Source organism: Pygocentrus nattereri, chromosome 24, assembly GCF_015220715.1.
Source record: "Pygocentrus nattereri isolate fPygNat1 chromosome 24, fPygNat1.pri, whole genome shotgun sequence".
In the NCBI taxonomy this organism is placed as follows: Eukaryota; Metazoa; Chordata; class Actinopteri; order Characiformes; family Serrasalmidae; genus Pygocentrus; species Pygocentrus nattereri.
Genome location: NC_051234.1, coordinates 28,178,457 through 28,193,416, shown reverse-complemented (window position 1 = coordinate 28,193,416; position 14,960 = coordinate 28,178,457). Strand labels below are relative to the sequence as shown.

Sequence of the window (14,960 nt, the reverse complement as noted above, 5' to 3'; positions counted from 1 at the left end):
CATCTTAACAAGAAACGTCGTGTATGAAGAACCGAATTAAAGAGCGCACTATTTTTGCTCCGGTCCTGAAATCTGATTGGCTGAGCTGCGTTAACTCACCCCGACCGCATCACAACAGCTGAACTCTGTATTACTGCGCAATGAGGCGCAAAAAATCCTTGCGCTGTTAATGGAATAATCGCAGGGAACACCGAGTGTGTTGATTAGTAAGAACCCGTTTTTTGTTTAAACTGAAGGGATTACAACTTATGTTCTTAACTAGAACTAGGCAGGTCAACTAGCTAGGTTAGCATGCTAAGAAATTACTAACAGCCTAAACAACTCCGTCTTTAATATCACAGGCTTGAATTAAAGTACTTACGGTATGATTAACAGTGAAACTGCAGTATAAAAGTCTAAAGAATGTCACTTGGATGACTTACACGCTTCAAACGTCCATAAATTACACAGCGTCAAACCCAGGCTGAATCTCAAACGCCGTAGTTTACGTACTCCCTGAGTAGTGTCCTACTTAGGGAGCACACTACTTGTGCTAGCTACAGAGGTTTTGAAATTCGAGCTCCTACAGCCAAATAGTGCACTATTTGTCGAGTATGGATGTAACTGAACCCAGGATGCCTCTGATGACTATTTAGCTGCTTTATTCACTGTTGGGATGCAGGAGCCATGATTTTAAATTCCTACGTAGTTAGTGCACTACGTAGGGAGCAGGGCGTCATTTGTGATTCAGCCCTATTGAATTGGCGCTATATATGACTCACGGTGGTACTTTGGCTCCAAAAAGTACTCATGAAGCAGAGTTTATTTGCATTAAACATTGATGTGATATCATATGTTCATTGCTATACGGCAAAAAGCTAAATAAAATCATAAAATGTCGGCAGTTTACAGCGATAAGCGACCGAACTTTCTCCTCCTTCAGCAGGTCTACGGTTGCTTAGCAACGACGCTGTACTCTAAAGGAAATACATTTGTTGCTAGAACACAATGTCGATTGTTATTAGTAATAATAGCTTTAATTATTTTCTGGGGGAAAAGTGTGTATTTTATCATATTTTTGTTGACCTCCGTTTTATGAAAGCTATAACAAGCCACTCGAGAGGGGGACTTTTAGGCGCTCCGCTTCACGTCGTGCGTAAAAACAACCGTCCCCGTGACCGAATCGCAGTACCACCCGGCGGCCTCATGTGGCTTATTATTTAAATATCATTTTTAAATGAATGGTACGATTGTAGCTATGATTTTATGCCTTCTGTAAGAATATATCCCCATGTGCTCATATGTGACTCTATAGTGTGCTGTATAAAAACTACAACACAAACAGAAAAGCTGACGTGACAGTTTGAGTCACGTGACACGAGCATTAAAGCTTCACCAGTGTTTTAAAGCGTTCCTACCTTCTCAGTCAGACGCTCTCAGGGAGGGAGACTCGCAGATCTGCTGGATGAGCTGAAGTTCAGTAACAAAGAAACAGGTCGCCCGAACAGGGACTTGAACCCTGGACCCTCAGATTAAAAGTCTGATGCTCTACCGACTGAGCTATCCGGGCTCTGTGGCGCTCTGACGAGACGAGGACTCTGATTTAGGGGAAAATCACTTTCCAGAAAACGAACTCAGTAGAGGTGCAGAAAACATCTGCCACCAATTATCTTTAGATTTTTTTAATAATTCAATCCTTGAGATGTAAACAGTCATTCAGAGAGGGTTGATGTTAAATAGTTCATTTGTACAGAAACCTACAGACTCTAATTTCTTTACAGTGGTGGTGATAGGAACCAGGGATCCCCATGTCTACAACGCAAATATAGCCAATTTATTTACTATCCAAAACCACCAGTGAACCTACACGTGTCTTCTGAGCATTTTAGTGTTGGTGATGGTATAAAATGAGCTCTTTGGGAACTATTTGGCTTCACAATGCCCTACATGTACCATTATGCTATGAATGGGCTAAAATACACTTTAATCCAAAACATTATAAAAAAAACGAGCATAAAACAGTGTTTCAGACGTCAGACAGGGAGTTCATAACCATTTCGTGTAGTACCTTTCTGTGATGGAGCTTGTAGGGGTGGACGTCTGGTTCCTATCACCACCACTGTGAACAGTTCTGACTTGGTAAGGTTCTCTAGAACAGAGCACCTAACCACTAAACCACTCTGGGTGGCTCTGTTTACCTTTGCTATGTAATTATATAGAGTTATTAAAAAGTTTGTTAGCCAATGTTGCTTATAGCTTTAATATTAAATCAACGCTTACATTAATGGTGCGATTGTAGCTATGATTTTATGCCTTCTGTAAGAATATATCCCCATGTGCTCATATGTGACTCTATAGTGTGCTGTATAAAAACTACAACACAAACAGAAAAGCTGACGTGACGGTTTGAGTCACGTGACACGAGCATTAAAGCTTCACCCGTGTTTTAAAGCGTTCCTACCTTCTCAGTCAGACGCTCTCAGGGAGGGAGACTCGCAGATCTGCCGGACGAGCTGAAGTTCAGTAACAAAGAAACGGGTCGCCCGAACAGGGACTTGAACCCTGGACCCTCAGATTAAAAGTCTGATGCTCTACCGACTGAGCTATCCGGGCTCTGGGAGGCGCCCTTCCCGCTTTACCACATGAGCGACTCCTGAAGACTCGTGTGGGGGAGAAGTTGCTGCAGTGGTCTGAGCCCATCCACAGGGAAGACCACTCTGATGAGACAGTGACTCTGACTTAGGGGAAAATCACTTTCCAGAAAACAAACCGAGTAGAAGCACAAAAAACCGTCTTAAAGGGGAACTCCACCAATTTTTCAGAATTTCTGACTAATTCAGTCCTTGAGATGTAAACAGTCATTCAGAGAGGTTTGAGGTTAAATAGTTCATTTGCAGAGAAACTTACAGACTCTTTCTTTACAGTGGTGGTGATAGGAACCAGGGGTCCCCATGTCTACAACACAAATATAGCTCATTTGTTTACTGTCCTGAGTGTTTGTGTTTAGTGTCCATGATGGTAAAATAATCATAAATCTGTGAAATAAGTTCTTTTGCCTCACAACACCCTGCATTTATCCCTCTGCCATGAATGGATTAATACACATTTTAAGCCAAAACTTTATGACAAAGCATCATAAAACAGCGTCTCAGACATCAGACAGTGCGTTTATAACCACATCATGTAGGAACTTTCTGTGATGGAGCTTGTAGGGGTGGACGTCTGGTTCCTATCACCACCACTGTGAACGGTTCTGACTCTGTAAGTTTCTCTAGAACAGAGCGTCTCACACCAAACCGCCCTGAGTCACTTTCTTTACCTCGAACCATTTGATTATGTAGAATTGTTGAAAATCAGAGGAATTTCCCTTAATTACCGGTTAACGTCTAGAACTGCAGTGGAGCTGCTTGTTACACATGGCACCTATAGGACGTGAAGTTTCTTAGCCAATATTCTTCTGTTTTTGGACTAAATTCAATGATACATTTCAGACGTTAGAGTTCAGATGCTCTTGTTGTCGAACTTTAATGAAATGAAGCTAATGAAATGGCGAACTGAGGAATCCTGTTTTGTGAAATCCCCCCTGGTAAAGCTATTTGCTACATCTATAAAAAGGGAATCTATATACAAAATATACAAGCTATCATGTTAAATGGGCTAGGCTAAATCAAGGTCAAGACGCAGCTGTCCAAAAGGCCAAACGGTCAGAGAATAATCACACAGGCAGGAAACAATCAACGGGAAACAAGTGAACAAAAGCTGCTGGTGGAGCCAAGAAGGCCTCTTTTGTTCTTCCTGCCTGATGATGGCATAACCAGAACTTAACTGGAGCAGGAACTGGAGTAGGGACTGGAGTATGGACTGGAGTATGGACTGGAGTAGGGACTGGAGTAGGGACTGGAGTATGGACTGGATTAGGGACTGGAGTAGGGACTGGAGTAGGGACTGATGTAGGGACTGGAGTATGGACTGGAGTAGGGACTGGAGTAGGGACTGGAGTATGGACTGGATTAGGGACTGGAGTAGGGACTGGAGTAGGGACTGATGTAGGGACTGGAGTATGGACTGGATTAGGGACTGGAGTATGGACTGGAGTAGGGACTGAAGTAGGGACTGGAGTATGGACTGGATTAGGGACTGGAGTATGGACTGAAGTAGGAACTGGAGCATGAACTAGAGTAAGGACTGGAATATGGGCTGGAGTAGGGACTGGAGTGTGGACTGGATCATGAACGGGAGCATGAAGTGGAGTAAGGACTGGAATATGGGTTAGAGTAGGGACTGGAGCATGAACTGGAGTAGGGACTGGAGCATGAACTGGAGTAAGGACTGGAATATGAACTGGAGTATGCACTGAAGTAGGGACTGGAGTATGGACTGGAGTATGGACTGGAGTATGGACTGGAGCATGAACTGGAGCATGAACTGGAATATGGGCTGGAGCATGAACTGGGGTAGGGACTGGAGCATGAACTGGAGTAGGGACTGGAATATGGAGTTGAGTAGGGACTGGAGTATGGACTGGACTATGGACTGGAGTAGGGCCTGGAGTAGGGACTGGAGCAAGTAGTGATGAGTTGAAAACACGGACTGGATCATGCAATGAAGCTGCAACTGGGAAGAGCTCTGCCTTCCCTGCCCCTATACTGTTAGACATAAAGGTTCTGTGCAGGTACCTTTTTTATTCATCGAGGTACAAACAATGTAAATGTTCTCTCAAAGGTACAACAGTAGTTGTAGCCTCTTAAACTCCTTGGAACCACCGGTGGTTCCAAAACGCACTTCGTCGTGTTCTTCATAACATTCATATTTCATAAGCTCCATTCAGAAGCTGGGCGTCGTATGAGGCTGTAGCTCTTCTCTCCAGTCCAATAGACGGTGATGTCATTTTAAACCCTTACAATAAAAGAAGCTGAACTCACTTTGTTTTTCTACTGAAAGTCGACCCGTTTTTCCCCCAATCTGGGCTCTAAACTATAAACAGACGGCGTCTCTTCAGTGATCTGCTCTGTAAACATCATTTTTATAGAATAACACAAAGAACGTCTGAGATTTTTGGCTTTCAGCAGTAAATTGTAAGCATATAGTGATATGTGATCATAAAACACGTGTTCTGTTAATTTGAAGGGAGCTTTTACACAAAAAAAAGAATAAAAAATTACATTTATTTCATGAAGTTACTGAATAATTTGGAAAAAACTAAATACATCCTGGAGAAGAAGAGGTTATGGTCCAATTGTGAACCTTAAATATGTTTTTTTCCCAGAGAAAATAAACACATTTGCACATTTTCATAATGTTTTAGAACAGAACAGTAGAATAAAAGCCTGGAGGCGAGGCGGGGTGTGTGGAGTCAGTACAGCTTGGAACACATCATTTCAGTGGATTACGGTTCAGTTATGTTCCCTGACTAAAGGTGTTGAGATGTTCCCTTGAGGGCACCACCCCAAAGACAAGAGAGGTACTGCCCCAGAGACGGTTTCAGACCTTTTTCCGAGAACGTACCTTCCGTCAGTCCTGTTGTACATGCAAAGAAGCTCTGCAGTATCTGATTTCAAGTAGATTAGATACAGCGAATGAAAAGCAGAAATGCGTGACATGTCAAGCAGCAGAAACCAGCTACTCATATGAAGCCGGACAGTATTTATGCATTTAAACATTGTTTTTTCATTTCAACAGTTGGAATTTCAGTTAATACTTAGGCCTATTATAAATATAGGCTCCAGTATTGATTTATTCATGAAGGGTGCTTTAAAGCTAGTTCTGTTGTTGGTGTCTAAAAGTATCAAGACACCCATTCTAATTGGTGAATTGGGCTACTTTAATTCAGTACTCATTGCTGTTCAACTGCGCACACACAGCCTGTGTAACCTCCATAGAAAAGTTGCCACGTGAATGGGACGCTCCAGAGCTGCTGTACATGAGTATGAGGGTCAGAAGACTAGAGGGGATAAAGCACTGGGCTGCACAGTAGTGGAACTGTGTTCTCTGCCGTGATGGAGCTCCATCCAATTCCTTTGGGATGAGCTGGTGTGATCCAGAACTGATCATTTAACATCAGTACCTGACCTCACTAATGCTCAGATCCTCACAGCAATGTTCCAACATCTAGTGTAATGTCTTCCCAGGTGAGTAGACCCTGTTACTGCAGCAAAGGAGGACAAACCACCTATTAATACCCTTTATTTCAGAAGATAATTTGAATCAGCTTTGTATGTCTTTGTTTTTGGGTGGCCCCGTAATGATATTGTGCAGTTTTCTTTTCGGTTGCAGAATCAGAAAACAAAATGTTTTTCCTCGTTTCACACAGATATTTATAGGCCCGAAAACATGCCTGCGAGTCGGTGAAACAGGCTCCAGCATGCCTTTCAAAAAATATTGTTGCTGCTCAAAAAAACAACGAAAAAAACCATGTGTTTACAAAACGGTCATTTTCCAGGAAAAGGCAAAAAGCATCCTTACAATTTAACGTATGTTGATGCAAAAGAATTTTATTCAAAGTACTTTTGGATCATTTCTGTTGGTTCATTTATTATGAAATATTATTACATGATGTAAAAACAAACAATGTCTGTCAGAGTTGTCACAAGTGCAAGAACTGGGCAATTACCAGGTCATATGTGGACCAGATCTAAATTCTAAACTGGATGTTGAGTTATTATCACTGTTATTGTTATTATTATTATTATCATCATTGTTATGGCTATTTTAACCCTTATGTAGTGTTGGGGTCTGTTTACCAAAAGAAAAAATTATGCAATTTATTATTATTTCAACCTCACACTTCTTGGCCTTTGCTCATTTTCTGTGAAGAACATATAAAATTATCCATTTTCAGTGCCTTCACTCTGTTCACCCCCCACAAGTTTATATTACACGTGGTGTTGGGCTGAACCCACAGGGAGTAAAAGTGTGGAGGTGCTGTGTCCTTCTGTTCCACTCCTACATGGCCTATATGGTGTGTGTGTGTGTATATCTGTGTTTGTATATGTGTGTTTGTGTGTGTGTGGACAACATGGACAGGCTGCTGACTGGCTACAGCTGCTAAAGGAGACCCCACTTGTAAAATTTTAAACATCTGGTATTTTTACATTGATTTAAAAAACAATAATGTGCTGGGTCCACCAGTCCCAACAAAAACATCAACCCCACACAAGGGATACAGGTGGCTGAGACACAACCCACGCATGGCTGTGAACAGGCTGGGTTCCAGAAACTGGCCCGATGCCATGCCATGGTCCGTGTCATGATTCCATGCAGAAAGTGGCTCAGGTTCAGCCCGTATCAAGCCTGTTCTTCACAAAAGGTCTTTTTCGAAACCCTAGTTGATCAAGACCTGCTCAAACCACTGTAACTAAAATTCGTAGTTGAAAAAACAGGACACATTTTTATTTACCGCCCTCTCTTGAGCAAAACCACCAAAATGCCTCCACGTCCATGATGTTTGATTGATTTAGAGTCAATTGAATTACCAGTGTTTTAAATTTCCTCATAACAGTATAGATGAGTAGCATCCGGCTCCAAAGACGCCAGGCCTTTGTGATGAAGAGAACAGCGTCCTCAGTTTGCGTTACTGTGTTTAGAGGCCTGTGTGGCTATTTATGTTTTTTGTTTGTTTTGCTTGAAATCTCTAGCAATCTAAATATTTACACATGTGTATGAAGTTTTTGTTTAGAGAAAAACAAACATAAGGTGATAAACTCTCCTCCGTTTGAAATGCATATTATCCAGCACGTCTCTTGTTAGCGCGTCAGTGGCGCCACCTTGTGGTGAGCTGCAGCTCTGTCAGTCACACTCAGTCTTCTCTTAACAAAGCCGCTCAGACGAATTCAAACTACCTTAAAGTCGCAGAGTAATAGCAAAGAGAAAATTCAGATTGATTTCTTTATCTTTATTTCAGTGGATATTATCAGAAAAGGTGCCTCACAGAGAACCTACAAAATATCCATAACTCACAATGAGCATGAGAAGAAACTCACATGAGTTCACTGGGTCACAGACTACAGCCATTGTAGCAAAGTCAACAAAGCAGGGATGGAAAAAGTACAGAGGAACTGTATTTCAGTGGAAACATGAGTCAGATTCTCTCAATTAAAGGTGCAAGAACATCTGTAATTTTCATCATAGGTACACTTCAACTATGAGAGACAAAATGAGGATAAAAAAAAAAAAAGGATTTATTTGTAAATTATGGTGGAAAATAAGTATTTGGTCAATAACAAAAGTTTAACTCGATACTTTGTAACATAACCTTTGTTGGCAATGACTGAGGTCTAGAGCAGTGATGTTTTGGGGCTGTTGCTGGGCAACACGGACTTTCAACTCCCTCCACAAATTTTCTATGGGGTTGAGGTCTGGAGACTGGCTAGGCCACTCCAGGACCTTGAAATGCTTATTACGGAGCCACTCCTTCGTTGCCCGAGCGGTGTTTGGGATCATTGTCATGCTGGAAGACCCAGCCACGTTCCATCTTCAATGCTATCATTGATGGGAGGTTTTGGCTTAAAATCTCACGATACACGGCCCCGTTCATTCTTCCCTTTACACGGATCAGTCGCCCTGTCCCCTTTGCAGAAAAACAGCTCCAAAGCCTGATGTTTCCACCCCCATGCTTCACAGTAGGTTTGGTGTTCTTGTATTCTTCTTCCTCCAAACACGACGAGTTGAGTTTTTACCAAAGAGTTCTATTTTGGTTTCATCTGACCACATGATATTCTCCCAATCCTCTTCTGGATCTGCCATATGCTCTCTGGCAAACTTCAGACAGGCCTGGACATGTACTGGATAAGCAGGGGGACACGCCTGGCACTGCAGGATTTGAGTCCCTCTCGGCGTCGTGTGTTACTGAGTTAGCCTTTGTTACTTTGGTCCCAGCTCTCTGCAGGTCATTCATCAGGTCCCTCCGTGTAGTTCTGGGATTTTTGCTCACTGTTCTCATGATCATTTTGACCCCATGGGATGAGATCTTGCGTGGGGCCCCAGATCGAGGGAGATTATCAATGGTCTTGTATGTCTTCCATTTTCTTACAATTGCACCCACAGTTGATTTATTCCCACCAACCTGCTCGCCTATTGTAGAGTCACTCTTCCCAGCCTGGTGCAGGTCTACAATTTTCTTCCTGGTGTCCTTCGACAGCTCTTTGGTCTTGGCCACGGTTGAGTTTGGAGTCTGACCGTTTGAGGCTGTGGACAGGTGTCTTTTATACACAGATAATGAGGTAAAACAGGTGCCATTAATACAGGTAACGAGTGGAGGACAGAAGAGCTTCTTAAAGAAGAAGTTACAGGTCTGTGAGAGCCAGAAATCCTGCTTGTTTGTGGGTGACCAAATACTTATTTTCCACCATAATTTACAAATAAATTCTTAAAAAATCCTACAATGTGATTTCCTGGATTTTTTTTCTCATTTTGTCTCTGGTAGTTGAAGTGAACCTATGATGAAAATTACAAACCTCGCTCATCTTTTTAAGTAGGAGAACTTGCACAATCAGTGGCTGACTAAATACTTTTTTGCCCCACTATATAAATAAATAAATATATATATATATGTATATATATATATATATATATATATATATATATATATATGTGTGTGTGTGTGTGTGTGTGTGTGTGTGTGTGTATGTGTGTGTGTCTATATGTATATAAGCCAATGTATGTCAATATTATGTATATATACATACACACACACACACACACACACATATATATATGTGTGTGTGTGTGTGTGTGTGTGTGTGTGTGTGTGCATACAGTTACTTTTTCCACCCCTGCCACCAAAAAGTGAAAAAATTAAAAACAAAACAAAAAAAATATACAATTAAAGGAATAAATGTCCAAAGAAACACAAATATGTCCAAAGTAATAACTTTCTTACATTTTAATGTAAGTTGTCTGTACGTTTTTCAAGAACGGGGCTCTGAATGACTTTGTTCACACCTTTTCAATTGAATTAATTGAATTACGCAAATCAAAAATCAGTGGAATTCCCCTTCAAGCCTAGACCTAGACTACAGCATTGTGAATAGAGGCTTGATCGCTGTCCAGGAAACCAACCTGTAGTGGTCAGAGTCCACTGGGCATCTATGCCAGAAAGTATTTTATTTGGAGTAACGACCACATTTCCCTTAGCAGTTTAACGAACAGGTATTAATAAATATGAATGAATACACACAAAAATATAAAACAAAATATACATCTTCTGTTTATAAACAAACAAAACATTATGAAACATCCTCTGAGTATGAGAGTACGTAATCTGTCATTAAGACATGACTGGCAGTTCCCACCAGGGACGATTTTTCTGTTCAAAAAATCATAACAAAAGTAGTACAGCAGATCTTTAAGATGCTCTCAGGCCAGGACAGTGAAGGGCAGGACAGCAAAGACATCATCCGACTGCAGGCTCGTTTATTATCATTCAGCACAAATGAAAAGGTGCTGCCTTACGCCCTTAAAAATTAGGCTGCACGTTTTTCATCCGTGCAGCTTTTTGCCTAAGAAAAGAAAGTTCTTTTTAATGGAAGTCATACAAGACATACGGGCACGTGGCCTAAACTGAGTGGCAACACACTTTAAACACACTTTACTAAGGGCTGTTCTTCAGACTAAAGAGTGGAACTTACATTAGGCAGGTGACCCTCTCCTGGGTCCACGGCATCAGGGGGTCAGCGCAGAAAAACTTGCCATTCGTGGTTTGAAAGCTGCAGAAAAAGAAAAGGTGCGATCAACAGCCGAGTCTTATCTTAAAAAGAAGATCCAACCGAAGGGAAATCTAATTTACACTACATGTAGTCTATTAGCCCAGACATGCTTGGTGTCTAAAGTTTGCCTCTTTAGTTTTACATGGAAGCTATGAGGCTAATGTGGCTAACAAGTAATGGAAGCTTGGGCCTCACCAGTTAGCACTGTGCTAACATGTTTAGCCTATCGTTTGACATATGGTTCAAACGGATTAAGCTGAAACAGCGGCAGTGATTTTGGAGATTAGAATTTCATTGTTCACACAAAACCAGCGGACTGAAGACCTCGTATGTCCAAAATGAGAACTTTACAGGAGAAGGAAAAAACCTTCTTCGCTTACAGTGAACGTCAGTGGAACCAGAAGTTTTTCCATGTCATTTTAGGTTGTTTCTTTTGTTCCATTCATTATGAAATCTACAAAGTGTGTAAAGGCCAACGAGTATTTTCAAATTATGTCAAAAACTGAAAAACCTCAAAAATGGAGAAAATTTCCAACAGCAGCGATATGTTGTGTTTTGGGCGCTGGTATGCTGGTCAACCAGCATGATGCCCAGTGAACCAGCGTAAACCAGCAAAGGTCTGTGCTGGTCCGGTGTTGCTTTAGCTGGTCAGCCATGCTGGCTGGACATACTGGGTGACCAGCTAAAGCAGCACCAGATCAGCATAAACCAGAGGTCTTTTTTCAGCAGGAGCCCAGAACCCATAAGCAAGTCTGTTTAAGGTTACTTAACAACTCAGAGCAGTTTGAGGCAGGGGCATCATGATTTAGGTTGGTTGGACACTCACATTATGGCCATCAGGTCACAGTGTCTTCTGGTGTCTTGGATGGTGTAGCCCTTCAGATGGGCGCAGCGGACAGGTATCTTTTTATACTGAAGACAGCATCTTGCTGTGAGGGCAGAGAAGATGACTTTAGTGGTGCAGAGATAATTGACATTATTTTAAATCCAGTAAGTTGCCAGCATTTTTTTCACTCTAATACAATGAAATACGTTATATTAGCTGCTTATTGGGTACAGTGTATTAGTACAGAAACATATCGCCACTGTCCAATGAAAAGCATGTATCTCCATTTTTTGTTGATTTTTATTTTTCTGCAGCATTTCAACAAACCAGCTGTCCCTTACGTTCTGAGAAAATTTCATGATGAATGGACCATTAGAAATGCTCTAAAATCACTTGGAATAAAACCTCTTTACATTGACTTACATGGAAAGGTAAGAGTGTTTTTGCCCTCTCCTGTAAAGTTACTATTTTGGAGATACTTGTTTTTCTTTGGACAGCGACGATATGCAAAGTAGGGGTCACCGAAGAGCAATGCTGCATTATTAGATCAGAACCAGGCCTTAACGTCCCACAGAAAAAGTCAATAAACACATTACAATCTCTTCTATTTATATTGTGGAATTTTCTGGCATAGATGTCTATGCAAAAGTTTGTGTGCCCTGGTCAAATGACATGTTTTGTTGATTTTCTAAGTGAGGGCAGGTTAATACATTCTCTTCACACTTCTGAGCATTTAAATGCGCAATTTCTGATTATTTGAATTTAACATACTGTGGAAAAAGTAAAGCATGAAATCTGGCCTGCGCAAAAAATGATGGCATATTTTATATTTTGTTTGATTTTATCCAATATGTTAAGGTCAATTCATAAATACAAAAATATGCACTAAAATTTGCAGAAACATTCAAAACATAAACAAAATGCAGTTTGACCATTTGCATAAAACTGTACGCTCTTTAAAAGTAAGGTGTTGGTTCTTTGGAGCGATACACTCTCAAAAATAAAGGTGCCCAAATGAGTCTTTGAGTGATGCAGTAGAAGAACCTTTTTCCTTCCCTGAAGAACCATGCTTGATAACTTTTTAGAGAACCTTTTAAAGGACTGTAACTGTTCTTTACCAGTTCTTTCAATGGTCTGTACACTGTGAACATCTCGTTTGCAAAAGCCAATTAAGGTTCTTTAGAGAACCAAAAAGGGATCTTATTTTTAAGAGTGTTTTAAGAGCTTTGTCCCATTGAAGCACCACAAAAATGGGAAAAGAGGCCCCTAAAGAACCTTATAATAGCTTTTATCACATTCATGCCCAACAACAACATGACATGCCGCAAAAGGTGTTCTGATCGGATTACAGTGAACAAACTTCATGTACTTGTATCTTATTCAAGCATCTAACAGTATCTCCTCTGTTTTGACTGCATGTGATTTTCATACTTTTTTTGATTATTACATTAAAATTTTCTGTGGCTTTATTAAATAACATATAGACATCAAGTAGCTGAACTAAAAGGCTCTTTAAGGAACTAAAAGTGAATTTTCCTGTGGCAGTATTCCCAATCCCATGCCACACTCACCAGTCTGCGTCTCCTGGACGAAGTTGCTGAGGATGAGAATAAACAACAGTGCTCCGGTACAAAGCCTATCCATGGCCGTGGTGCTGTACTACGCTCCTCTGGCGTTCCTCACTTCTGCTCTGATCCTGGATCTCCAGTCGAGGTCTTATGTGTACTGTTGCCTGAGGGACTTTCCCTTTGATCACATGGTTTATCAAGGATAGCGTGTTTTTTTTGGCTTATGTTTGTCTGTGTGTGAGTGGCCCTGCCTCCGTGCGAGCAGGTGAAAAGTACATCTTTTTCTCGGTCCAATTTCCTCATTCCACCTGTTGCGCAGCGCTGCAGTTTAACCTCAGGAATGTTCCAAATCTGCAAAAAAAAATCTAATCTCCTTGCTTAATCAGCGGCAGGGATCTGGAGAAAAGTACAATGTTAATTTTTCAGCTGAGTGAACTAGAAACACGACATCTGAAAGCAGTCTCAGTGTGTGTAGGTGCCCACCATTCAAAACAGTCAGGTTTATCAGTGGCCCGTCAGCCAGAGGAGGCTGATATGCGCTGTACTACTTTAAGGAACAACTTCAGCACGTTGTCTTTCTGCTCCACAGGCTTTCGTTTCATCCAAGATCCTTTCTTTCAGCAAATGGAATCTTAGCCATGAAACAGGAGTCTGTAGAAAGTTCATGTTGACAGATTAATTCAGCGATCTCAGTGACATGTCAAAAACATATGAGGATTAGGATTAGGTTTTGGGTTGAGGTTAAGTTTAGGGTTAGGATTAGGGCCAGAATGAGGATTAGGATTAGGTTTTGGGTTGAGGTTAGGGTTAGAGTTAGGATTAGGGCCAGAATGAGGATTAGGTTTTGGGTTGAGGTTAAGTTTAGGGTTAGGATTAGGGCCAGAATGAGGATTAGGATTAGGTTTTGCGTTGAGGTTAAGGTTAGGGTTAGGATTAGGGCCAGAATGAGGATTAGGATTAGGTTTTGGGTTGAGGTTAAGGTTAGGGTTAGGATTAGGGCCAGAATGAGGATTAGGATTAGGTTTTGGGTTGAGGTTAAGGTTAGGGTTAGGATTAGGGCCAGAATGAGGATTAGGATTAGGTTTTGGGTTGAGATTAAGGTTAGGGTTAGGACTAGGGCCAGAGTGAGGATTTAGGATTAGGTTTTGGGTTGAGGTCAAGGTTAGGGTTAGGGCCAGAGTGAGGATTAGGATTAGGTTTTGAGTTGAGGTTAAGGTTAGGATTAGGGCCAGAGTGAGGATTTTAGGATTAGGTTTTGCGTTGAGGTTTAGGTTAGGGTTAGGATTAGGGCCAGAGTGAGGATTAGGATTAGGTTTTGGGTTGAGGTTAAGGTTAGGGTTAGGATTAGGGCCAGGGTGAAGATTAGGATTAGGTTTTGGGTTGAGGTTTAGTCTAGGGTTAGGATTAGGGCCAGGGTGAGGATTAGGATTAGGTTTTGGGTTGAGGTTAAGGTTAGGGTTAGGGCCAGAGTGAGGATTAGGTTTTGAGTTGAGGTTAAGTTTAGGGTTAGGGTTAGGGCCAGAGTGAGGATTAGGTTTTGGGTTGAGGTTAAGTTTAGGGTTAGGATTAGGGCCAGGGTGAGGATTTAGGATTAGGTTTTGGGTTGAGGTTAAGGTTAGGGTTAGGATTAGGGCCAGAATGAGGATTTAGGATTAGGGTTAGGGTTGAGGTTAAGGTTAGGGTTAGGATTAGGGCCAGAGTGAGGATTTAGGATTAGGTTTTGGGTTGAGGTTAAGGTTAGGGTTAGGATTAGGGCCAGGGTGAGGATTTAGGATTAGGTTTTGGGTTGAGGTTAAGGTTAGGGTTAGGATTAGGGCCAGAGTGAGGATTTAGGATTAGGTTTTGGGTTGAGGTTAAGTTTAGGGTTAGGATTAGGGCCAGGGT

The 14,960-nt window shown here is 41.5% G+C and overlaps 1 protein-coding gene and 2 non-coding genes across 3 annotated transcripts; all 3 read right to left on the bottom strand.

The window, feature by feature from the left end:
• Positions 1–1,476: 1,476 nt before the first annotated feature.
• Positions 1,477–1,549, bottom strand: trnak-uuu. The gene has a single exon. It is a non-coding gene; the product is annotated as a tRNA-Lys (tRNA).
• A 970-nt stretch (positions 1,550–2,519) lies between these two features.
• On the bottom strand, positions 2,520–2,592 carry trnak-uuu. Its single transcript has one exon. It is a non-coding gene; the product is annotated as a tRNA-Lys (tRNA).
• Positions 2,593–9,844: 7,252 nt separating this feature from the next.
• On the bottom strand, positions 9,845–13,238 carry ccl20b (chemokine (C-C motif) ligand 20b). Its single transcript, XM_017719268.2, has 4 exons — positions 13,080–13,238; positions 11,509–11,611; positions 10,605–10,682; positions 9,845–10,475 (listed from the first exon to the last, which is right to left on the bottom strand). The coding sequence occupies exons 1-4, from the start codon at positions 13,150–13,152 to the stop codon at positions 10,433–10,435; spliced, it is 297 nt and encodes a 98-aa protein (XP_017574757.1). The 5' UTR covers positions 13,153–13,238; the 3' UTR covers positions 9,845–10,432.
• Between the last annotated feature and the right edge of the window lie 1,722 nt (positions 13,239–14,960).

What these genes read in the sequence shown, in the direction of transcription:
- ccl20b (XM_017719268.2), bottom strand. Translation starts at nt 13,152, where the DNA reads ATGGATAGGCTTTGTACCGGAGCACTGTTGTTTATTCTCATCCTCAGC. An exon ending in CGTCCAGGAGACGCAGACTG is followed by an intron (nt 11,612 to 13,079) that starts GTGAGTGTGGCA and finishes CTGCCCTCACAG; the next exon opens with CAAGATGCTGTCTTCAGTAT. An exon ending in GAGAGGGTCACCTGCCTAAT is followed by an intron (nt 10,476 to 10,604) that starts GTAAGTTCCACT and finishes TTCTTTTCTTAG; the next exon opens with GCAAAAAGCTGCACGGATGA.